Source organism: Micromys minutus (assembly GCF_963924665.1).
Source record: "Micromys minutus genome assembly, chromosome: 18".
Classification (NCBI taxonomy): Eukaryota; Metazoa; Chordata; class Mammalia; order Rodentia; family Muridae; genus Micromys; species Micromys minutus.
In genome coordinates, this window is record NC_137953.1 from 40,727,764 (window position 1) to 40,754,047 (window position 26,284).

The following is a 26,284-nucleotide window of genomic DNA, read 5'->3' on the forward strand; positions in this document are numbered from 1 at the left end:
AAAATAAAAAAGACCAAGACAAGGTAATGTTTATGTTGATCTCTCTACATGGGAACAGCTCTAAGACTGGTTGGGACTTAAATATCCACGTGTAGTCAATAAATTTTATTGGCTACAAAGTCCTCAGGACTTATCATGGCACAGATAATAGAATTTATATTACAGTTTGTTTACAATCCAAATTAGCTTAAGACAACTGTCTTTCATCTGCTCAAATAAAGAGCAAAAAATTTTGGTTCGGGATTAATTGCAATATGTACCTTGCACATTCCTTAATACAGAACTGTTTACTTGTGAAAGATTTTATGTTCACAGAAACTAACAACAAAAATAGTGGCCCTGACAAGATTCACCCTCAGCGATACTGAGACATCTGACCCCAAACTGCCTTAATGTTTCTTGCTCAAGACTTCCAAAACAGCTTCACAGAAAGCTGTTGGTCCCAGATGACCTCAATTCATCCAGCTACATACATCCTGATTCAGTCAGGACTTCACTTATGCCTAAACTTTCTCAGAGTAGAGACTGGACAGCAAATGCTACAACTAACTTCCTATGACTAACCATCCTCCAAATCTCCTTGGACTCCAAGAAAGAAATACTATGTCCCAAATAAACATGAAGCCATTTTAATAAATAAAAGTCCCATTTCATTAAGCCAGGGTTTTGGTTGTTCTGTTGTGTGGAGGATGCTTATTATTATAAAGGTGTTGGTCACAAGCTATTAAATGGTCTTGACCAGTAAGAAAACACAGTATAGGTTAGATTTAGGGATTGCTCTTTTGTTCTATCCTTTTTTTCTTATGTAGTAGGGGAAGGGCTAAAATGAGAAGGGGGGGGAAGAACTATGACAGAAATAGACTGCTGAATCTACTCTTAAATCTAAAAACACTTATAGCCATAATCTTACATTAATATGGATCCTTGAATATTGATACAAACTAAGGCTATACTTTGTTACACTTGTGCATTTTATTACACTAGTATAAGGCTTTGTATATTGATACAAACTTTGAGATTTTGTTATAACATACTGTATATTAAGTTTCAGCTCTTATATAGTCATTTGAAGAGGTAAAATTCTAGTCCTTTTAAAAGCTGCTATTTAAAATTGTTCAGGATAAATAAGTAATGTAAGTTGGTAAGCACTCAAACTCATAGTATGGTCAGATATTAGACCAGTTTATCACAAAATATGCTTCCCGGGTTAAACAGCGAGTAAATAGCTCAAAACAAGTTTATCTACTCAGATATGGTATCAGTAGATGATCTCCAAAAACCTTAACAAAATGTGGCATTTAAAGATATTTTTATTAAAGATATTAATATGAAATGTTTTTTGACAGGACATGTCAGACTCCATTCAATTTAGAAGAAAATAAGAGCATCAAAAGCCCTCCATCTGCAGACAGAATGCTGTTCCAAATGGACAAAACTTGGGCTCAGGCAAAGTTGACTGCCAAGCTCTGCCAAGACAGGGTTATCAAGTCCTTCATAATTCCTGCTCAACAATAAGTTTGTCAGATATACTAGTCCCAAAGGCTAAAGATAGATGTTCCAATGTTACAGACTTCTGGGGGCTGTCCAGGCAGCCAACTATGTATGTCATTTGCATACTTTTGGAAGCAGTTTGCCTGTGCTTCCTAGACATTCAGGTAATATTTATTCCTTCTCAAGTTTCATGGGGTTAAAGACTAGATAGTCTCACAAACTTAAGGTACAGAGAATTTAAGAAAATGAGGCTCTCAGAAGATGTTTTAAAGATGGTAAATGCAAGGTTATGAATGTTGGAGTAGGTGCAAGTTGTAGAAGTTTTAAGGTTGGTAATAAAGGTTAGAGAATCTAGAAGGCTTTTTTTTTTTTTTAATGAAGACTGGAGAAAATTTTAAACAGGTGTCTTAAGACTGGTAAGTTCAAGTTATGAAAGTTAAAGGATTTCATTGCTTAAGATAGTAATGAGAAAAGTACATAACTGTGACTCACCAAGATAGGCCAAATAGAACACTTTCTCATAAAGCTGTGAAATACAAATGAATTGGATATTGTGAATGTGATTACACTAGATTTCATAACTTTAATAATTGTCTTTACTGTATGCTCCAGCTAATTGCTGTAGGAAATAAAAGCAGGTGGGTTATCAGTTACCTGGCTGAGGGTCCCATATAGGGACAAGAGAAGGTAAAAGAAGTATGGCCAGCAGAAAGTGCCAGAATGAAACATCTCCCCAGAACACAAGAGCTGGAGTAGAAATAGCTCAAGAGGATTCAAACAGCCAAGTATTTGAGTGCATAGCTGGAGAAGCAGCTAGTCTAGTGCAAGAGAATTAGTGTAATAACCTAGTAATTAAGCAATCATAGTTTTGAGTCTCATTTGATAGACAGGGATATGCCTAATTCTTTTACTTTACATTGATCTCTAGAAAACATTATTGTGACGGGAACTTGTGAACTTAGGACATGAGAAGGTCAGAATGTAACTTCTAGGTGTTGGTTCTCCTTCCATGTGTTACAGGACTGAAATCAGGCTGTCAGCCTTACCCTGCAATTGCTTTCACGTGCTGGGTCATATTGTCAGCTCTAGTTGCAACTTAAAAAAATCAAAACATTATACACTTGGAATTGTCTTTATGTTTTAAAAGATGCTATTGTTCTCAATTGTGTGTATGTGCCTGTTTGCGAAGTGTCAGTGGATCCAGATGGTAGCATATGACATGAATGTAGGAAACCTAACCCCAGCACATAAACATTGCCACTCAACATATGGAACATTTCTAACATCCTAAAAGGTTCACTACTCAGCAGCAAGCCCTGAGGCAAAGCTTACAGGTAATTTTTGCCTGTTCTAGCTCACATGAAGAAAACTGTCCAGTGTTCTCTCCTGGGTCTAGCTCCTTCAGCTGAGTATGTTATCTTACTTAGTGCTGTATATATTAGCAATTATTTCCTTTGTGTGAATGTATCACAGTTTGTCTGATTTCTAGTTGATGAATCTTTCAAATATTGGGTTACTGTAAACACAACTGCTGTAAGCATTCAAATATAAACCCATGGAGCCTCATGTTTTTGTTTCCTTGGGTAGCAAGATGACTGAACTGTGTTATGGACACACCCAATTTATAAGCAGCAGCTGTGCCATTTTCAGTCCGGTTAGGAGTTGCAGTTGTAGTTGTCATCTACACTAGCGTTTGATATTGCTATACTGTCTGTGGGCCATTTCAGTAGGCATGTAGTGGTACCTCATGACTGATGGTCTCAGGTTCTTGTGTGTATGTATCCACTGGTGTATTTGTGTGACTCTCATAATGTTCAGAGACCAAATCTTAAATATTAAAACACCCATCCATGTATGTGTCGGGCTAGATCAATTTTACTTATTCAGGTCCTTGGTCTTATACTGTAGGAATGCACTGAATGAGTGATCTTCCTATCCCAGGACACAACATTTCAAAGTGGTAAATTAGTTGAAAAATCCAAGAATTTCTACCAACTTCAAAAATTTCAAGACACACAAGTTGAAAATAGAAGATAAACATATATAAAGCTCTTCTATGTCTAATATTTAACATTTTACGTGTATGTGGATATACAACTGAATCATTTGAAAATAAGTACCAGACATCATGAATACTAAAAATGTTTTTTTTATGTAGGGCAAGTTTATCATTAGGCAAGTTAACAATTTATTTCCAGTCTATATAATCTCTCAGTTTCTCTACTTTTCTCCCCCCCTTTTCCTCCAAAGGGCAGGGTCTTTCTATTGTAGCCTAAGTTGGCCCTAGAATCACGGAAATGTGTCTAGATTACAGGCATGAACCACCATACCTAGCTAGTCAAAAAACGCTTTTAGAGAGAGACTACAAACATGGTTACTGGTTAACCTAAATCTTTTGACCTTTTGAAGAAATTTAGCCAGTTATTTTGTAAAATGACATACATTCTGAATCTACCTTATTTTCTATAAATTGAAATTCGGACTTAGATTCATTATAGGCCTATTTTTGAGATGGGTCCTTTATGTGACTTCAAAAGCCACTCTTTTTACAAGTATGGTTTGCGTAAGTGCTTTGCATTAGGCTTAAAAGCTGCCCTGGCTGGCGTTAAACTTCAAATCCACCTCAGCTTCCCAACTACCCTCAATCACGGGATTACAACACTTGCATGCCTTGCTCAGCAGCAAACACTTTTGACAAAATAATTTTTACAATGCTAGGAACTGAAACTGGGGCATCATACAGGAGAGGGAAGAGCCTCAAGTCATTTATACTGCACTCTCTTAGGGGAAAATTCAAGAACCAGAAAAATATAACTCACAACCCAATTCTGCTATTTTCATGTTACTCTTAGTTCAAAAAAAAAAAAAAAAAAAAGTTAAAAGTAAAAAAGACTTTAACAATGGTGTTTTGAAAACAGGGCAGCACCAGATACAGTTATTCTTTCATTCATTGTGGCTTTGTCCCAGGCATTCCTGGCACTCCCTTCTATAAATGTATTCACTTGGTCAACTGGAACCCCGAGTGCCCCCACCTGACTTTAAACTTGTGAAGCACATGCCTCAGCCTCTGAGATAACAAATGCTTCAGCACTGAGATAACAGGCATAATCCGCCATGCTTTTGTTCCTTTCTGATGTTAGAAAAAAAAATTTAAACTACACACACTGGTGCCTATATTCCCAACATTTAGAAGGCCAAGACAGGAAGTTTGCAATTCAGTGCCAGGAAGGATAAGTGAGCAAGATCTCATCTCTAACACTCAGAAAATCTAGTATCTCACAAATAGGTATTAGTTTTCTGCTCTTTCACATTCACAAAAGGCCAAATTACTGTCATCAAAATTTGAGAACTGCTGCCCCCCCCCGAAATAGTACTTAACTGGGTTTCATTGTACACATCTATAATTTTGAGCAGTAAGGCAAAGGCTGAAGGGTCAGGAGTTCAACATCATACCCAGTTACATAGTAAATTCTAGGTCAGCTCCCACTATATGATATCTTACACTCAAAAAAATGATCTTAATATATACTAATTTTACTATTTAATGTGTGCTGACTACTAGGTAGTCATCAGTGGGCAATTAGCTCTTTAATGCAGAAACTGCTGGTTTCAATATGTTGGTTACATACTGTTTTATTTAGGCTTGTCAATTAAAAAGCACAAACAAGCAACTCTTAGTTGCTTCTACAGGTTCAATCTTTCCTTACAGAAGCTGTTAAATACAGCTCTGAAGTAGTGTAGTATAGTCAGCAAGAACTTTGGGTGGAGCAACAGTTCACCTGGAATCCACAGTTAAATATTTACTTCCTTTGGTGCCTTCTACAAAAAGGCAGTGTTAAGGATGTTACAAAATAGAGAATACCTACAGCAAATCGTTCTAGTGACAACTTACTAAACAAGTTACAGTGGTGGTGGTGATTCTTTCCATTTTATTTTTTACAGTAAGAATCTTTAAACTACACACACACACACACACACACACACACACACACGCGCGCGCGCGCGCTTTTATGAAACAGTCCCTGCCCCATCCCCCCTCAATATACTGAACACAGCAGTTTAATAGAAAAAAAAAAATCAAGACAAGTCTGATATCAAAATTTCAATGTAAAAGCAAAAGTATGCAATGCAACAGCTGTTCAACTTCCATCTCTAATAGGCCCCAAACAAAACAGTTCCATATTTAAGTTTTTCCAGCACACAATCCAGTAGAATGCTCAATTGCAATCAACTTAATAACCAATGTGAACAGAACCTTAGAAGTTATATTGTTTCCCTTCACCCTTTTCTCTTATTGTTGGAGACACAGGTGTTAGGGAATACAAAAATCAAAGGAAGAAGAATTATAAAGAAAAAAATTCCTAAAGCTGTTACTATTTGAAATATAAAGGAAGACAATATTTTACATGTTCAAAAACTGCAAGGCATTAACACAATTCATTCACTATCACTCCTAACTTGAAAGAAGAGAATAGTGTCTCATCATATAAACTGTTATGTTTAGTTTCACAAAAAACTATGGATATAGTTTTAGGCTTTATCAAAGAAAACAGGTTCGGTTCAGATTAGATACTATACATCTAGCTTGACTGGATCAGTGTCTAGAACTGGTCACTGTCACCCTGAATAGCTGTAACTAAACAATAGCATGTAACTCCATAGGAAGCTTAAGGATTGAAGACATGTACGCAGCTAGTTAAATCTCCCCTGCTTCACGCTCTTCAGAGCTCCTCCTGTCTTCTGATCTGCCATTAGCACTCTCATAGGACCGCTTCTTATCTTTTCGATCTCGGTCACGAGGTGATCTGTCTCTTGAACTCCTGTCTCTGTCACGTGATGCTAAGTCTTGGTCTCTGAATCTTTCTTTTGAGGATCTGAAAAATATTAATTTAAGGAGCAAAATATGTTGGGGCACCCAAAATCCAATGAAAGAATAGGATCAATATTAAGTTTCTGATAGCTGAAGAAATAAGAATACATCTGAGTTTCTTATAAGAAGAGAGTCCTACTATAGCTGATAAGGGGCACCAAAACAAAATCAGGAACAAATGGCTACACAGTTAAGGGTAAAAGAGTATAAACTAAATAATATATTCTTAGTATTTCAGAGATAATCATAAAGTTTCTTCAATTAATACAAAGACATTTAGTATAAAAACAATGTATAAGTAATTGCTTTTATAAGCGGAAATTATCAGGACTCCAAACTGGATGGAAACCAATGAATTTGTACAACAGTCATCTATCTCTCTTGTGCTAAGTGACAAATAAGGATGTGAGGTGTTGAAGATCACACACAAGCTCAGGGTGTAAGAATCATTCTTTTCTATCAGTGGTAAAAAAGGAAGGAAGGAAGGAAGGAAGGAAGGAAGGAAGGAAGGAAGGAAGGAAGGAAGGAAGGAAGGAAGGAAGGAAGGAATGCAGAATAATCCACAGCTTTTTTGTTTAGAAAAACAGGTTTCAGCCACATTTGTCTTACAGGCAAATATGTTGCAAACTAGGTAAGAGAACTACTCACTAATATGGCTTTAAATAATCATTTGCTAATTTAAAAATCTGCTTTATTCCTTGAGTGAATTCATTAAACCAAAAATGTAAGGTATCAAAAAATGGTCATGCTATGATAAAATCCTAACTGCTCCTAAAACTATTAATTTCCATTCTCATCCCATCTTCAAAGAAAGGTACATAAACAAAACACCCTCATATCAGAAATGCAACCAGAATAAAAACACAAACACATGTAGAATCTAACTATATTGGTTAGCATAGAAAATATACCTTTTAACACCTAAAATGAATTAACAACAAATATTACATTTATTTAGTTCTTTACAGGTGATACAGAATGTTTTACACATAATTTATCTCAATCAAGGTTTAGAATTATGATCAGAGGCACTGCCAAGTCCTGCATAATACTTTTTTTTTTTAAGTTGGAGTTTAAACTTGAATCTCAATATGCTATGTTTGCATGCTACTAACCCAGAAAACACAATGCTTTCAAAAAAAACATAAGGCAAGATAAAAAACACTACTACAACCAGTTTGAAAAATATAGATGAGAGTTTGGATATAAAACAGTCCAAAAGGCTCATGTACTGTCTTGAAACTGGAGATGGTGCTATAGAAAAAGGTGACTAGGTCATAAAGATAGTACAACCAATGAATTAATCCACTGCAAATTCACAGCTAAACATCTATTAGGAGGTGGTTTATGGAAGGAGAAAACAGGTCAAGAGGGGTGTACTGTATTATAACTTGTACCTAGTTCCTTGTTCTCTATATCCTCCACGATAAGATGAGTCACTTGAGTCCATTAAGGCTCCATGCCATGGTTTCTGGGTTAGGCATGTGCTCAGAAGCAATTCAAAAGTAGCCATGAACTGAAATCTCAGTTACACTTCATAAAAGTGTGAGCTAAAAAAGTCCTTCCTTTTCATAAATCATTTTCAAGTACTTTGTCATAATACAACTATGGCAATAAAATGGAAAAAGCTTGAGAAATCAACACCAATTTCAAGTACTCTACTTGAAGTTATATAATCCTTTTTCCCCTTTTGTTTTCTGAATCTCTCTCCCTAGCCCAGGATGGCCTCAATTTGTGACAAGCCTCCTGTGTTCAGCCCCTCAAAAGTTATGATTTCAGGAGCACCTGCTTAATAACCATTTTACAAGACAAAACAAAACAACAACAAAAAAAACCAACAAAAACACATTCCAAGTCTACATGAGCCATCTTCAAGCTTCTATTAATGAGAGAAATGATCATTAAGAACAATTACATTAGAGGCTGGCAAGTCCCTGAGGTCAGTGATAACTGAAAAAGAACAAAGACACAGACTAATGTTTGTACAGGATTACAAATATCTTCCTACACACGTGTTACTAGTGAAAGCCAAATAAGCCAAATATTCCTATTACCTCTATTTCATGAAATATGGAAAAGCAAATCGGATATAATTAAATTATTTGGCAAGGAATTCTGAACCCAAGTAGTCTGACTTTGAAGTCTGTACTACATGACAGAACACCCCAAAAAGCAAAGTTGCTAAAGGTCTGTCCTCACTGACCTGTGGGAACTGTTGCCAAGACAAGGTTCATATAGACAACCCACTTGTAGTAGCATAGGTCCATACTTCACAACAAGGGCAAGAAAACAGCAAAATGTCAAGACTTTTAATGAACTCTTTTTACCATCAAAAACTAAACTCACATATATACCAATAATTTGATGTTATATATATGAAATAACAAGTAAAGCAATCATTTGCTTTTCTGCTAGAAACAATGATGTTTTAAAAGTAATTTGAGTTCAAAGATATGAAATACTCTTGAGAAAAGCAAAATTTTTAATAGTTTTACAAAAATAATCCTCTTTTGAACATGCTGAATATGGTGGGAAGTTTTCCTTCACAAGATCAGGAAGCCTCAGAATGTCACAATGATAGGAAAAGACTCCCCCACCCATCCCTCCCATTTCCATTACCAATAGACAAGTAAGATAAACATCAGAAAAATGAAGCTGGGCGGGTCAACACAAGAATCATATAGATCTTTTATTACCTAAGCCACCCAATTCTCAGATTTAGTGTGCAGATTTAGAATCATAAAGAACATTACAAAAAAAAATGTTTGTTTCTAGACACTGCACTGAGGACAAACCCAGTTTTGAAATGTAAAAAGCCTACAGATACTTTCCTACTTGTTTAATTACTAGAACCAGTTATTCAAGCCTGATCCATTACCTAAACCATTTTTAAAAAAAAAAAACTTTCTAAATTTTTCCTCATCTAAATTTATGTCATTTACCCTATGATATCAAGTTTATCACTTAAGATCTGTGGCCAAGTATTCTCCCACACAGAAAACTCCATAGAGCAACGTGAAAACAGTTTATATACACTATTATTACTTTGCTATTCTGTAACAGGCCTAGCACAGAGGAAAGTCTCTAGTTCATAAAGCCAGGCAGAGTGTCATATGCCTATAATCCCAGCACTCAAAAGGAAGCTGAGGCTAAAGGATGAATATGAGGCCAATTTGAGCTACATAAAACCTTGGCCTCCTGACCTTCCCTGCAAGACCACCCCCCAACACACACACACACACACACACACACACACACACACACACACACACACACCCTTGGTTAAAATCACTTTAAGGGCTACTTAGAACAAAGACAAAAATATACAAAATAAAATGTTAATTGAAAGCCTATTAAGAAACTCAGCTTGTGATTTCAAAATTCAGCCTGTTCAGATTTAGCTGGCTTTCTGAGGGGATAAGCCACAGAACATTTAAGACTAGTAATTAGGGACTCCAAGTATCTCTCCTATATTTACCTAAAAATAGGTGTCAAGGAGGGGAAAGGTAGTTTTAAGTATAATTTATGCTGGATAGGATATCATGTGACCTGAGTTTTGGGTACTTAACAGCTCCACTCCACTCTAACACTTTGTTAGCTGTCCCTCACTAGACAATCAGGTCCAATGTCTGCTCCCATTGCGTCTTTTGAAGTTTTCTGCTATACTAAGGTGTTGTAGCTTCCTCCAAACTCAGAATCTTCCCATTACACTAAAGGGGAACATAAAAGTGTATAATTTATACTGTAGATTAAACAATGTAGTAGAATCTGTTTGCTCTTTAGAAGTGCACCAAAGTGTGGAAAACAGGCAAACAAAGCTAAACAATGCGTTTAATGAAAGGACTTCTCAGAGTCCCTATTTGTTAATACATACTGGAAAACAAATAAAAACTCCCACAACCTTCAAGAGTATTAGTACCTAAAATTATTTGCCTATAAAATAGTTTTTGTTTTTAATCAGCACCCCTCCCGCCTCCAACATTCCAAGAAAAGCAATAACCTCTGCACATACAGGCTTCAATTTCTTACTCTGGCTCACGCATTGACTCTGTATAAACTACCCCATACAATCAGAAAAAAATGTATACACCTACAATTGAGTACATATCAATATCAGGTGCAGGTTTCCAACCAATAATCTAAGCATAAGTAACAATAAACAAAAGGCTAACACATAAGGTAGCTCCGCATCCTCTGATCGGCACTTCAGTACCTCCTCTTGGATCGCTCTCTGCTCCTATCTCTTGAACTGTGCCGACTTCTCTGGTGGCTGCGGCTGCGGCTTCGGCTACTGGACCGGGACCTGTGGCGATGGCGTTTCTCGCGAGACTTGGAACGAGTTCTCCTCTTGCGTTCTCGTGACATAGAGCGAGATCGGTGTCTGCGATGCTCTCTGGATCTAGATCTACAAAAAAAAAAAATGATTTATTTCATTGTTAGTGCTAAAAGTTTCATTTACACTAAAGTCTTTCCTTTAAAAAACATTTTTTTTTAAAATTTTTTACTCTTAAGAAGTCTGTGTGTGCTCATGCAAAACACAGAACATAAGCATCGGTCAGAGGACAAATTTTTGGGTGTCTCCTTCCACAATGTGAGCCCAGGGAATTGAACTCAAGTTATCGGCTGTACTTGATTGCAATTTTATTCTAAATAAACTATATGTGCAATGGAAATAAACTGCTAATATGCTACTGGCTAGACACTAAGATACAAAATAAAAACAAGAGTACCAATTCTCAGAATTCAGCCAATAATATATAAATCTATGTCAGTAAACTAGGGATATAGCTCAGTGGTATAGAACTTGCTAACATCCAGGTGGCTAATAGGATCCACACCCACTAGTAGGGAAAAAGAAAAAGAGAAAGCTAAGTGGTTAAAAGTACATGTGCTGTAGAGTACTACAGCACAGACCTGTAATGCCAGCTCAAGTGTGTAAGAGTGTCTCTCTCTCTCTCTCTCTCTCTCTCTCTCTCTCTCTCTCTCTCTCTCTCTCTCTCTCTCTCTCTCTCTCTCTCTCTCACACACACACACACACACACACACACACACAGTGAGATCATTTTAAGAAGGATTTATTTATTTCACGTACACTGTCACTCTCTTCAGACACTAGAAGAGAGCACTGGATCCTATTACAGATGGTTGCTAGGAATTGTGTTTGCTGGGAATTGAACTCAGGACCTCTGGAAGAGCAGTCAGTGCTCTTAATTGCTGAGCCATCTCTCCAGCCCCCTTTTAAGTTTTATCAGGAATAATGAAAGAAAAATTAAGGCAACAATCAATATTCCAACTTCATGCCATTTTTTAAATTTCTCTACTTTATTTTTTTAAGCATACTTAAAAACTTTAAGGGACTTGAGAGAGAGCTCAGCAAGTTAAGAGTGCTTGTTACTCTTCTACAACACAAGTTCAGTTTCCAACATGTACATGAGGTAGCATATAATTCCATTTACAATTATAGTTCCAGGGAACCTAATACAATTTCCTGGTTTCCAAGGACATTCCCTCTCTAGTCCCTAAATACACATGGCATGTACTCACAAATGAAAACCACATAAAGAGAAAGAATGAAAAATATTTTAAGGATAATCCACCCTTTCTCTGAATTATATTTTGACTACTAAAGTTCTGAATACCTGAATACCAATGGTAAGCCAAAAAATACAGTGTAAACAAAAAACAAACAACAAAAAGATCAGGTGAGCTTTTCATGAGAACATGAATGTGTGTAGGAGGGTGTATGCGTGATGATTATGGAGATACAGAAATATGTGAGAAGAATGCTATTTGGCTTGGTCACTTTAAAAGTGACAAAAGTGATGATGTGTGTTGTGTATGCCTGTGACCCCAGCATTTAGAAGATGAAGGCAGAAAGGTAACACATGAACAGCCTGGGATACTATAGCACTAAACATGGTGGGAAAAAACAAAAGAAAAGAAAACTACACATAAACTGCTTTAAGTTGGATTGTGTTGATAATTACTTACAAATTTAAAATGGATAAATCTTATGGTATATCAATTATACCTCAATAATATAAAACATTTCAAGTTACCATTAAAATGTAATATTTTCTCCTAACTTCAAAAGCAATTACTTAGGGGACACAATTTATTTGTAAATAGTTCATTACAATTTTTTTCTTTAAAAAAAATTTTTTTATTTTAAATTTAAGTTTTAAAATTCAAGGTTGGCCTTCAACTCAGAAATTACAAGCCTCTCAAGTGCCGAGATTGAAGGCATGAACATCATAAAAATGTTTTTAGATTTCATTTTTATATGTATGAGTGATTTGTTTGAATGTATGCCTGTGAGCTATGTGCATGCCTAGTATTACCAGGGTCAAAAGAACACTGGATCCCCAAGAGCTGGAATTATGGACTGCTATGAGCTGCCATGTAGTTGCTGAGAATGAAACCTGGGTTTTCTGCAACCAGTGCTCTTAACCAATGAGTCATCTCTCTAAAGGATTTTGAAAGCAATTAGCTCCTGTCTACACTATAGTCAAATAAATGTACATATTGTAGACTTCATGTTTAACCACAATTAAATAGCTTCTTCAAATAAACAGAATTTCTCTTCTATTTTTGGTTGTGAGCCTAGCCTTTAACGGCTGAGCCATCTCTCCAGCCTCAGAATTTCTCATGTAGCCAAAAAGCAGCTTCACACTTGCTCTGTGTACTTGTAGATGACCTTAAGTCCTGGATCTCTTCCTACTGCTCCATATTGGGGCTATAGGAATGTGCTTGCTATGACACCTGGTTCTAAAGAACATTATTTCTAAAATGGACAGAAGAAAGCTGTCTTCCATCCATCCATCTATTTAGTGTGACACTATTCATCTTTCTACCACAAGATCTATCTACCTACCTGCCTGCCTACCTGCCTGCCTGCCTGCCTGCCTGCCTCCCTCCCTCATCTATCACAAGAGAAAGAACACCAATAAAGATGGCTCAGGCCTTACTTAAATCCTGGCATTTGGGAGGCACAGGTAGGCAGACAGTTATGAGTCCAAGATTAGCCTAGCCTACATGGTAGACCAGGCCAGAAACATTATTACACAAAGCGAATGGAGTTATCACTGTGACAAAAAAATTATCTAATGGCACACTGGACCACAAGGTCTCTCCACCGAACACTATGGTACCACATGGGGTTGTACACAGCTGTAATGTCAGCATTAAGGAATATAAAGGAAGGAGGATAATGAACTCAAACAAGACCCTGCATGGAAAACTTAACTAGGGATACAAACACATGCCTGTAATCCTTCACAATCCATAGGAAAGACACACAACTTCAAGAAGAAAAACTGGAACCAAACAAAGCTATACAGTTAGCTCAACAAGGCTCAGAAAGAAAACCAAAAAATCCCATACAACAATGACAGCAAAAACCCAAGTAAATGGCTAACCTATTTGTATTTTCAACAGATACCTTAAGAAATTGTTTCTTAAATGGACCTTCCAAATTTTGTTTTTATTTCAAATTTAAAAGTATTTTTTGCTTACTCATTTAATACCAGAGCAGTATGTACAGTTCTACTTTGATGAAACTAAGTACTAGTTCTGAATATCTTCTGGACAGTTACTTGTCAAATGAAATGCTCAAACCTAAGCCATGGAAGAGTTATTGTTATTTGTTTTCCTTGTAGCCCTGGCTGTTTTGGAACTGGCTCTGTAGAACAGAGATGTGCCTGCCCCTGACTCCTAAGTGCTGGGATTAAAATCACATACCACCACTACTTGGTTAAATCAGTAGGAATTTATTAATTCTCACTGGCGTTTAAAAGATATATAATCTAAAAAAATATACATTTGAAAAATACAGCTTCACTATTTAATCCATCTGCTACAGTACCTACCTTTTGGAATTCTTGCTATGTGATCGGGACCTAAAAAAAGAGTATCTACTTTTAGAAAAGTGACTAAAATTTTTAAACTGGTACACTGTGCTGCTAAAGGACATTTTTTCTTGAGTTCTGGCTTTTATGTTACTTCTATAAAAACAAGGCATGTACTTGAATGAGAGGCTCCTGAAAATAACAACAAAACTCTATAGAATTCCCTGCCTTGTCATAGAAGTTCCTTTAAGCGCCTGGCTTAGAATAGAATGTACTTCTACTGATTGAAATAGAATGTATTTGTGGTGACTGAAACTGTGTGCTTACACATACAATCTTACACAAATTATATTCTTTATAAAAGAATATAGAAAATTAGAATATAAGAAAATTAATATTTCTAATTGTTGTGTGTGCTTGCATGTGAACTTGGGTGTACATGACTTAAAAGAGGACTCTAGTTGGATCCCCTCAAACTAGAGGTCACAAAAAATTATTACCTGCCCAATGCGGATGTTAGTAACTGGACTCAGGTCTTCTGGAAGTATAGGTACACATTCTCAATCACTAAAACCATCTCTCTAGCCACAAAATGATTATATTCCTTCATATTTTTTTAAAATGTGTTTGCCTGTATGTGTATATGAATGTTACATGTGCATATGTGAAGTGTATATGTGAGGCCAAAAGACACTGGCTCCCTAAAAATAGTTATGGATGGTTGTGAGCTACCATGTAGGTGCTGCTCTTAGAACTACTGGGCCATTTCTCTAACCTCCAAATGATCCGACTCTAGGTTATATTCTTATATAACACATTCTTCATATTTCCCAATAAACAATTCCAATTCTATGATTAGTGCAACACTGCAGTAGTTTATTTTGTAATATGAATGTATATATAACGTCAAGCATGCTCTAAAGTATGCTTCGGGCTGTCTTAAATACAGCTCTATTCATTTACTGTCTGTGCAACCAGGGGTAAGTTATATATTCCACCTTAGTTTAATCTATCATTTGTAAGAGAAGAATAGCAATATAAATGTGATTGTGAAATGTTCTCCAAAAGTTCATGTGCTGATGATCTGGCCCCCAACTGGTATATCTAATCATCTAGAGCTAAATGGATCAAAGTATTCTTACCTAATCTTAGCTAATGAATAATCTACTGAAAAAAAAAAAATCCCAAGTTTGTGAATACTCATGGAGGCCAGAGAAAGTGTTAGATCCCATGGAGTTGGGAATTACAGGCAGTTGTAAACTGCCAAGAACTGTACTCAGGTCTCCTCAAAGAGCAGCAAATGTTCTTATCCATTTCTCTAGCCCCTACTGACAGATTCTTGACAGTATCATTGTTAGGCTACAGAAACCAGTAGGTGCGACCCAGTGCAAAAAGTAGGTTCTTTGAAGGGTGCATTTTATCCTTGCCCTGAAAGCTTTATATGCTTTCCTAACCTAAAGTAAGCAGATTTTCTCTATTATGGTTCTTTATATCTTTAAGCCACTATGATGTCCTACTTCAAACACAGGCCCACAGCAATGTATCAAGCAAACCAGGTGCTGAAACGTCTGAGTCCATGAGTCAAAATAAGTCTTAATATTTTAAAACTGTTTTCTCAAATATTTTATAATAGCAATGAAAACCTAACTAACATAGATCAGATAAACTAAAGTATATTGTCTAAAACAGAGCTGAGCATATAAATAGCGAGTGATATACTTTTTTAGTTGATTATTTCAGGAGTAGCTAGAAACCCAGCTTGTATAATTTTATACTATTTTATAACTTTATTTTATAAACAGTTACAGTACTTCCTCAACTTCACAGTCTCAGAGCACTTAGAAAATTGTTTTAGCTTTCATTTTTTTAAAGATAGTCTTATACTACAGGCCAGGATGGCTTTAAACTAGGTACTCTCCTGAGTGCTAAGATTACAGGTATGAACAACCACACCTGACTTACTTTCTTTCTTTCTTTTCTTTTCTTTTCTTTTTTTTTTTTTTTGGAGAATGAGAATTCACTACGTAACTTACATACTGCACAGATTAAGCTAGTCTCAAAGCTGCAGGTCCTTCTACTTCAGTTTCTTATATGCTAAGATTACAGGTATGAACTACCATGCCTAGCTAAACTTTTCTCCAATAAGATTATACATTGCAATTAAAAGAAATTGAGGTCTTGAGGACCAAGATTGGTTTATGAGTCAACCAGGGAAATATGGGGTGAAGATTTGAGCTTCAACTTTTAAAAATAGTGCTCATGGGGCTCCCTGTCTGGGCATGTTGGTTGGCACTGCAGTATTCCTGGTCCTTCAATCTCCAGAGGCCCCAGTTCCTGTCTTTATTTGTTAAGAGTCAATTCCCTCTCAAGAACAGGGCCCAGGTCTGCCCTGTTCACTGCTGCATCCCAAGGGTCTATAAGGTTACCTAGTACACAGTAGGTGAGCTATAAATGCTGTCAGGGCTTACCTCATTGTCACTGAGGGGGAATCTGAGGGCAAGTAATCCCAGTGTAAGCAAAGGACTAAGAGGTAATCAACTTTCTCACCATCTACAAATATTGCAGTCCTACAAATAATATGAGGTCATCTGACTATCTCGGTCAAATCTTAAACTGAGAATTCCAACATTATTTAAAATGCTATCTACACTAGATTACTGAATGATATCCCTAGAAAGACCATCCTAAAACTGAGCACAGTAACAAGTTCTTGAAATCTCTGCATTCAGGCAGCTGACTTGAGTTATACAAGACCTGGATTTAACAAGCAAGAAATTTAGATGTGGCACACAACTTTTAATCCTAGAACTTAAGAGGCAGATGTAGATCTCTGTGAGTTCAAGGCCAGTCTATGCTATATATATCTAGGACAGCCAGGGGTATACAGAGACACCTTGTGGCAATAAAAACAGTGGTATCAACAATAAATTTATAATTAATTTTAAGAACCAGTTCCAGAGAATAGTCCTCTAACTTATACATATGCATATGCTCAAGACACACAAACAACAACCAAAACACAAAAACAAAACAAAACAAAAACCTGAAATGGTGGGAAAAACCTCAGGATGATAAAGTGTTAAGTTCTGAAGTAAAATTTGCTAAGTGGAAAACACAGAAAGAGAAAGCTAGGGGAAGGAGCAAGACAGTGAGAGAAAGAGAAACAAAGAATTTCTGAAAACAACATAGCATTGTACAGTTGTGCCCTTAAAGTGAAAAAGATTGCCAGCTAAAATCCAGCAACACCAGGGCCAGTGAAATGAACCAACAAAGACGGCAATGAAATGCAAAATAAAGTTCACGTAAACTGAGAGAAAGATCTCAGAGCTTTTAAGTAAACGTGATCAATAAAGGGTTCTAATTATTTTCAAGACATGTATTAACTCTGCGAGGTATTTTAACTATCAAAGGTACAATACAATATGGAAATGGCATGACTATCTATTATATTATAAAGTTCTGAACAGATGCTATAAAACAATGTTGCCATATTTGTGTCATGTAATTTTAGTTGTTAATGGGTAAAAATGACTTAGAAGAATGTTTAGACATACTAAATAGGAAAAATACTAAATTTAACAATGTTTATATAAGCAGACGTGTGTATGATCAAACTGTATCAAGTTAATAGATTTTTATGATTTATGGTCCCAGAGTGTGGTGGCACACACCTTTAATCCCAGCACTTAGGAGGCAGAGGCAGGAGGATATCTACAACTTCAAGGCTAGCCTGGTCTATATGGTGAATTCCAAGTCATCTAGAACTACAGAGAAACCTGTCTCAAAAAAACATAACAAAAATTATGGATCCTACAATTGAGAAAATAATTGCTTAATATAAAAACAAAAACTCTCAAATCTTTCCTTGAAAAATATAAAATAAACAGAAGATACAGTCTTTTGCACTGGCATCCTTGCCTAGCACACATTAAGAACTGAACTCAAAGCCTAAGATCACCACCAAAAAGTGGAAAAGGCCACAATTCTGTTTTATACAAATATAGCTTAATATAAATTAATCAATGGATAGTAAAAGGTTTAACTGTAATTCATACAACCTGAAGACATGAAACATCCTTTACTCAATTTTCCACAAATTTTAAGAGCAATCAAATCAGTTTAGTTGACTAAGATTTGTTAAAGGCTAAATATCTCTAGCATAAAAAAACCAAGCATATTCAAAAACCCCGAATATCTTAATTTAAAATCACTTCATATTTTAAATAAAGAGATGCTAAACAGAAGGTTTATTTACTCAAATTCCCAAATTCAAAAACTCCAAATTTCTAAACATTTATGGTTTAAAGCATTTTTTAAAAAAAGATTTATTTTTATTTATATGAGCATGCTGGAGTTGTCATCAGACACACCCGAAGAGGGCATTGGATCTGATTACAGATGATTGTGAGCCACCATGTGTTTGCTGGGATTTGAACTCAGACCCTCTGGAAGAATAGTCAGTGCTCTTTACCTCTGAATCATCTCTCCAGCCTGGTTTAAAGCATTTTACATAAATACAAGCTATTAGAACTCTATTATTTCAACTAAAATAGTCTTTGCATAGTAAAAATGATCAGGGCAAGTTTCAAAATTTCTGTGTCCAGAATAAACTTAATGGTATCTCCAAGTCCTATCTCATTCAGGCTGTGAACTTGAGCTTCAAAGATAAGCACTACTTCTAACTCGGTACAAACCTCCTCAGTTTCTCCCGTTCTTCTCTCTCCCTCTCCTCTCTTCGTTTCAGACGTTCCTGGTTTCTTTTCTCCTGCTTCTCAGCTACAACTCTCTTTAAAACAATTACAAAATTAGTTGTAAACTTACTGGGCAAATCCCTTAATTGTCTTTATCTTAAACCATATGTGGTTTCTTACATAGTACAATTAACATTAATATAATTTAAAATTTTGTCAGTTACTACAATTATCAGACTTCCAAGCTGGTCTTCCAGAATTGTAGAAAACATGCAAAACTTCATGTTTCACTGTGATTTGTTTTTTTTTTTTTTTACAATCAGGAAAAGCAAGTATACCGCTGACCTCAGTTCACATCCACATCATTCCATAATGACATTTAATAATTTAATTAATAAAGAGTATTATACTACATTGTAAACAGAGTCTCAATACTGCCAAATCAGAATAAACAGTATTATTCAAAACCTAACTAATTATAATACAGGGAGGCTGAGAAAAGAGGACTACCAGTAGTTGAAGATCAGCCAGAACTGCACAATGAAACCTTACAATGAAAGCAAAAGAAAACTGATAGACCAAAAGAATCAGGTTACCCAGGATAAAGTGAAGGGCATTAATTTTAAAAACGTACCTTTAATTCTTCAAGCTTCTCTCTTATTTCAATAAATCCCAGGTGCAATTTACCCCCAAAATGATCAGCAAGTCGTCTGTCATTATCATGAAGACCTAAATATGCAGAACAGACTTCACAGACACGAAGTTTCTGCTGTTGAAAGCTGGAAGCTGGCATAGAATTCCGATAAACTTCCTAAACAAAATTGAGAAAAACAATGTTCACATAAATGTCCTTAAAACAATGTAAGAAAATATACTATATTTAAATAAAATGTGTTATAGTAAGTCCTTTGAGAAACAGCTCCGTCGGAGGTCAAGATATTGCCTATCTTTTACTCAGCACCTCCCTATAATGCTAAGACAACGGATAAAAGGTTATCTTCATCAGGATGCAGATGACCTGTACTCATACATTTCATTTACAAGGTATTCTTAATACACATTGGTATTCTTAATACACCTTTTTCCCCCTCAAGTTAATATTTTTAGATGTCTTAAAAGTCATGACTGTGGTATGGGTATTACATGCGTGTTATAAAGAGTAATGACAAAATTTCCCTTTTATCCTGTTTTACCTAAATGTTTCCTTCCTGTACTGAATACCAACATTAAAACATACAAATATGCTGAAGGTACTAAAATTGCTTCCTTCTATTCTGCTTTTCCACACTAGTACATAAAATGGAACAGCAGAAATACTTGAGCAGATAGAAGAAAAAATAGAATGTACTCCAAAGAGGTTTGAATGATAAGGCTTAATTTTCTTTCTTTCAAGACAGGGTCTCAGTAAATCTATGATCCTCTTGCTCAGCTTCCCAACTGCCGGAATTATAGTTATGAGCAACTTCATCTGCAGATCTGTACTTTTAAAAATCAAAATATTTTAAATTCTTGATTTAAGAAGTTAAAAAATTTTTTTAGGTTTCTTTTGTTTTTGAAGAGACACCATGACCACAGCAACTCTTATAAAAAAAAAAAAAAAATTGGGGCTGCCTTATAGTTCAGAAGATTAGTTCATTATCATCATGATTTGAAACACGGCAGTATTTGGGCATAAATTACTCTAAAGAGATAGCTAAGAGGCATCTGGATTTTGAAGTAGGAGGAAGAGCATGTAAGCCAAATACCTGAGCATAATTTGAGCATCTGAGACCTCAAAGCCCATCCATAGTCTTCGAACACTACCACCCCGCACGGCCACACCTCCTAATAGTGCCACTCACTAGGAGCCTATGAGGTCCATTAACTTTTAAACAACCACAAGGGGGTATGGTGTACCAATTAAAACAATTTGTTTATATTACGTAAGATTATTGACCTGTGCTATAAAATAGCATATTGTACTGCTATAGTAAGTAAAAAAACTGTGGAAAAGATTAGGTAGCACAGTGTATACAGGTATGCTTGTTTTATGTGGTTAACTAGTTTAATTACATTTATGAGTTATAAATTTCAATATAGTAACACTTCCAATTGTCCAAAAAACATTTTGAAACAGAACCCAACAGTAAACAGCAACTGCCTAAGTATTTCTAAAATGAATTAATTTCCTTTAATAAAATTTTCAATAATTTTGAGTGAAATATATATTCTAAAGTACAGACACTAACATTTTACCACTATTGAAAATTTATCTCTTTCCAAAATAATTGGGTCTCACAATAAGACCTTACCTCAAAACAAAACAAACAAAAAGAAAAAAAATTATAAGAAAAAAGGAATTTTACCTCTGCTTCTCTTTTTTTTGCCCGTGCTTTCTCTACTTCATCCATGACTTTCTGAGATTCTTCCACGTTTCCTTCAGCTCCTAGTTGTTCCACTTTGGCCAACAACTTGCCTATTTCCTCATTTAACTCATGAACACGTTCTGCCTAGAAAAACCATCAACAAAAGACCATGAATGAAAACGAAGGAGGACTGGAGAGATGGCTCAGCAGTTAAGATTACAGGCTGCTCTTCTAGAAAACCTGGTTTCAATTCCTAGCATCTACACTACAGCTAATAACCATCTGAAATTCCAGTTCCAGGAGATCCAAAGTCCTATTTTGGCCTTTGGAGGCACTAGGACCCCATGTGATACTCAGAAGGCAAAACGCACATAAATATTTAAAAAAAAAAAAAAAAAGAAGGCAAAGGACCATACACAAGGTATTTTAGAGACTCGTAAAAGATCCATTTATGAAGCAAGACAGGAATCTTGCCACAGACCAAGTTGGACGCCATTCCCAATCTTCCTTCCTGTGCTTCCCTAACACAATTATAAATCACCATATTTGGATGATTTTAAATTAATAGAAACATCTAATCTTAAAAAACAAAAAACAAAAAAAATACCAAGAAACTATTTTTTCCTTAAGCATAAGCATTCTTTTAAATTTGTTTATTTATTTATTTACTTTTGTTTATTTTCTGTATGGGTACACCTGTAAGCCAGAAGAAGGCATCAGATCTCTTTAAAATGGTTGTGAAGTACCATGAAGGTGCTGAGAATTGAACTCAGGTCCTCTGGAAGAGCAGCCAGCGCTCTGAACCACTGAGCCATCTCTCCAGATCCCAGAAATATCTAATCTTGACAAATTAGTGTGCCAATAATAGTTACCTCTTAAAGTGTCCCCAATCTAAGACATTTCTTTCCTCACAGACTAAGGCATGTACATGGCTCAAGGCATGCATATACTGTACATATGTGTATGTGTGTGTGTGTATATACACACATACATATACACATATCAAAGTGAAACAGTCAAGCACATAAAAATAAGTCTTGGCAGAAGCAGGTAGATCTCAAGTGAATTCAACCAAGACTAGTCTGGTCTACACAGTGTGTTCCAGGACAATCAAGGGTAGAGATCCTGCCTCAAGAAACCAAAATGAGGAAAACGAAAGGTTTATATATTTTTTTAAATGATGGAATGATACATGTATGCAAATGAGCACATGTATGACTCACAAATTCTGAGTAATATATAATTATCAATGTTACTTTGTTATATTGTTTTTATTAGTTGTTAACACTTGTGTAGGTAAAAACAATTCTATAGATTACTTATCAGTAATCAAAAAGTTGGAGTAAGCCTGGCATAGTGACCCATTCCTTAGCATTCTGAGGCAAAGGCAGGTAGATTTGTCTAAGTTCAAGACCAACTTGGTCTATGAGGTATGCTCTAAGCCAGCTAGGGTTACACAGTGAGACACGGTCTTAAAAACACCAAAAGAAAATCAAAAAGACTCTGTGAGTCTGAATCCAGTATGGTCTACAAAGTGAGCACCAGCACAGCCAGAAAAGGAATACAAAGAGAGTTCCCTATCTAGATAATAAACAATAAAACCAAATAAAACCAACAAACAACAACAAAAAAACCCTGATACTTTGAACTAATGAAATTCTTACCTTCGCTGCCACTTCAGCACTTATCTCTTCCTGAGTTTCTGCTAATCTTTTCTTAGACACTTCCGTTCTTCTATCACAATCTGCAATGAATGACTGCAAATGATCCATGGCCTAGAAAATTTAATATAAAACAATTACTGCCACAAATCAATGTTATCCTGAACAATCTTTACAAAACAATATATTCTGGGTAGAGGAAGAAGCCCTAACTAAGTACAGAAATACTTTTCTATCACATAGGAAGCCCTGAGATAAATTGTCAACACTCCTCTGCAGCCCCTCCTCCTTAAAAAGAAAATCACAGGGCTGATGACATGGGTTAGGGATGGAGCATGTGTGAAGCTCTGGGTTTCAAGCAATTCTGAAAAATAAAGTTCAGAAAAGAGAACCAAAACAAAACAAAACAAAACCCTCAAAACAATAATAAAAAGTTTCATTCTTATGGTATCATATAAAAAGACAAAAGCCAAACAGTAACAATTTAGAAGGACGAGGACAGCCCTATAATCTCAGTACTTGAGACACTGAAAGAATGGCAAGCTGAAGAGGAGCTTGAATGACATAACATGTGTCAAGTCAACCAAAGCAATACAACTAAGAAAATGTCTCAACCATGCCAAGATAACTTGATCTAAAGACTTAACATTACTTCTTCAGGATACATAAAAAAGAACCAATTCCTAAAGGCTAATCTTTGGCCACAGACAGTTTACTTAAAAGTAAATGTTAAAGCTAGTCATGATGGCCCACACCTTTAATCTCAGCTCTTGAGAGGCAAAGGCTGGCAAATCTGAGTTCAGGGCTGGCCTACACTACATAGCTAATTCCAAGACAGCCAGGGCTACAAAGAGAAAGTCTCTCTCCAAAAATCAGAGGAAAAAGAGAAAATTTAAAAACAAATGTTAAACTGTAGTGGTTTGAATGAGATATTCATCATATACTCAAGCACTTGCAGACTTGGTCCATAGTTGGTAGTTTTGTTTAAATAGATTTAAGAGGTGTGGCCTTAATGCAAGAAGCATGCCACTAGGCCAGACTTTGAGGTTTCAAAAGGCATAGCCAGTTAATTCTCTCACTTGCTTACTACCATAGTTGAATAAACTATTATTCTTCTGGAACTTTATATCGAAGTAAGTTACTTTGGTCCTGACACACCAATAGAAAACTAATGTCATCAGCTAAAGATAGAAATTTATTGTATACACGTTGAACTTAAAAATAAGACAAAAAAATTCCACAAAGTTAAATCACAATACAAATCTTTTATTTCTTTATATAAAATCAAAGATGGTAACCTAAAGTAGTAAAAATAACAATTAACTTATCAAAAAATATTGGTTCTACAAAGGAACTATTTTTATTTTGGCTGCCTGTTTTTTAATATCAGAATAAACCCAAGATGTAAAAAAGAAATTAAAATTAAGACCTCACAGGCCTATAGATATAGCTCAGCACTTGCTTTTCTTGTAAAACACCTGGGTTTGATTCACAGCATCCACATGCAGCTCAAAACCATCTGTAACTACCAGATTATCTGATGCTCCATGGATACCAGATATGCACCTGGTGAACATATACTCAAAGACTCTCCTGTGTGGGCATACAAAACACACACACACACACACAATCTAAAAACTGAAAATAAATACATAAAAGTATTCATAAGTAAAAAAAGTAGGTAAGAACTACTTTCAGATCAAAATTGAAAGATTTTTCAAATTGATAAAATAGGTATTAAATACAATCTAAAGGCAAAGTCATCGAAGTAAAAACTAAATAGAAAAATATATTTACACTATACACAAGGGGCCAACTTTCATGATTTGTAAAAAGTTAATATAAGGCATCTAGAAAGATGGCAATACTCAGGTTTAGCCAACTTGGAAAACACAGGCATGCACAATATATGATCTTAAATACAATAAGCACATTCACCTTTAAGTCTTGAGAACACTGTGCAGCAAACAAGGGGAAATCCAATATATTACTTAAAATAGCTAAAATCTTAACAAAGAGCAATTGAGCATACTCTACAAAAATTACCTTTGGCTTAAGTACTTTTTACCAATAATGCAAAAAGCCTGAAATTAACGTCAATATCTGTGATGGTTTATATATGCTTGGCCCAAGGAGTGGCACTATTAAGAGGCCTTGTTGGAGTAGGTATGTCACCGAGGGTATGGTCTTAAGAACCTCACCCTAGCTGCCTAGATGTCAAGTCTTTCACTAGCAGCCTTCAGATGAAGATGTAGAACTCTCAGCTTTGCTTGCACCATGCCTGCCTGGATGCTACCATGTTCCCAGCATGATGACAATGGACTAAACCTCTGAATGTATAAGCCAGCCCTAATTAATGTTGTCGTTATGAGTTGCCTTGGTCATGGCGTCTTCTTCACAGCAGTACAATATTCAACAATGTTCAAGTGATGGTAAGATTTCCTTGTAACTTATGCCCAAACAGTATTAAAGGTATTTCTATAGACAGCAGGACCTATGTACTGCTAGCTGCAACTAAATATCACCAAATTTTACTTATAAAGAGCAGAAGATTTTTATTGACCACTATGTCTTACGTACATGTATTTCATAAAAATGTGAAAAGTTTAAAGGATAAGATATTGTATAATTTAATTTCTCTATTTTTAAGGTATTTATTTCATATACATAAATGCTTTGCCTGAACAAATCTATGGGTACCATGTGTATGCATAGTGTCTTGTACAGACATCAGAAGAGGGCATCAAATCTCCCAGAACTGAAATTACGCCTGTGAGCCAAAATATGAATGCTTTTAACCACAATCCAGCTTTTCAGCCCCATGTTTCTCTATCTCTATACAAAAAATTTTTCTTTTGTCTTCTTCCTCCTTTTTTTTTTTTTTTTTTGAGGGGGGCGTGTTGTGTTTTGCTTTTGAGGCAGGGTTTCTTTGTTTCACCTTGGTTATCTGGACCTCATTCCTCTGTAGACCAGGCTGGCCTTAGAACTTAAGATTTGCCTGCCTCCGTCTCCCCCATGCTAAGGTTAAGGTGTGCCCCACAACCACACAGCAAGAAAGTCTTCTATTTTTAAAAAGAAAAGATATTAAGTCACATTGTAACTTGTGAATACCTAAACAGTATTTTCTATTTCTTTTATTACTTTACATTAAAAACATGGTACCAAGTTGGGAGGTTGTAAGGTGAAGCATGCCTTTTAATCTCATAACTTTGGAGGCAAAGGCAAGTGGATCTCTGAATTCAAAGCCAGCCTGATCTACAGAGCTAGTTCCATGACAATTTGAGCTAAAAAATCCGGTCTTGAAAAACCATTGGGGCTGGGGGGGGGGGGGGGGCATTGCACACAGGAAATGTTGGTGGCACACTCTTTTAATCCCAGC

At 35.9% G+C, this 26,284-nt stretch overlaps 1 protein-coding gene across 8 annotated transcripts in view; it reads right to left on the bottom strand.

Annotated features, from left to right (window-relative positions):
• Positions 1-5,072: 5,072 nt before the first annotated feature.
• The window catches only part of LUC7L2 (LUC7 like 2, pre-mRNA splicing factor), a 52,518-nt gene continuing 31,306 nt past the window's right edge, over positions 5,073-26,284 (bottom strand). For all 8 annotated transcript variants that reach the window (XM_080932346.1, XM_080932348.1, XM_080932345.1 and 5 more), the window contains 6 exons: positions 22,909-23,019; positions 21,245-21,388; positions 19,534-19,710; positions 18,903-18,994; positions 10,575-10,766; positions 5,073-6,365 (listed from right to left, as the gene is read on the bottom strand). In XM_080932346.1, coding sequence (XP_080788472.1) covers positions 6,188-6,365; positions 10,575-10,766; positions 18,903-18,994; positions 19,534-19,710; positions 21,245-21,388; positions 22,909-23,019 — 894 coding nt within the window. In that variant the 3' untranslated portion in view covers positions 5,073-6,187. The remainder of the gene's footprint in view (positions 6,366-10,574; positions 10,767-18,902; positions 18,995-19,533; positions 19,711-21,244; positions 21,389-22,908; positions 23,020-26,284) is intronic.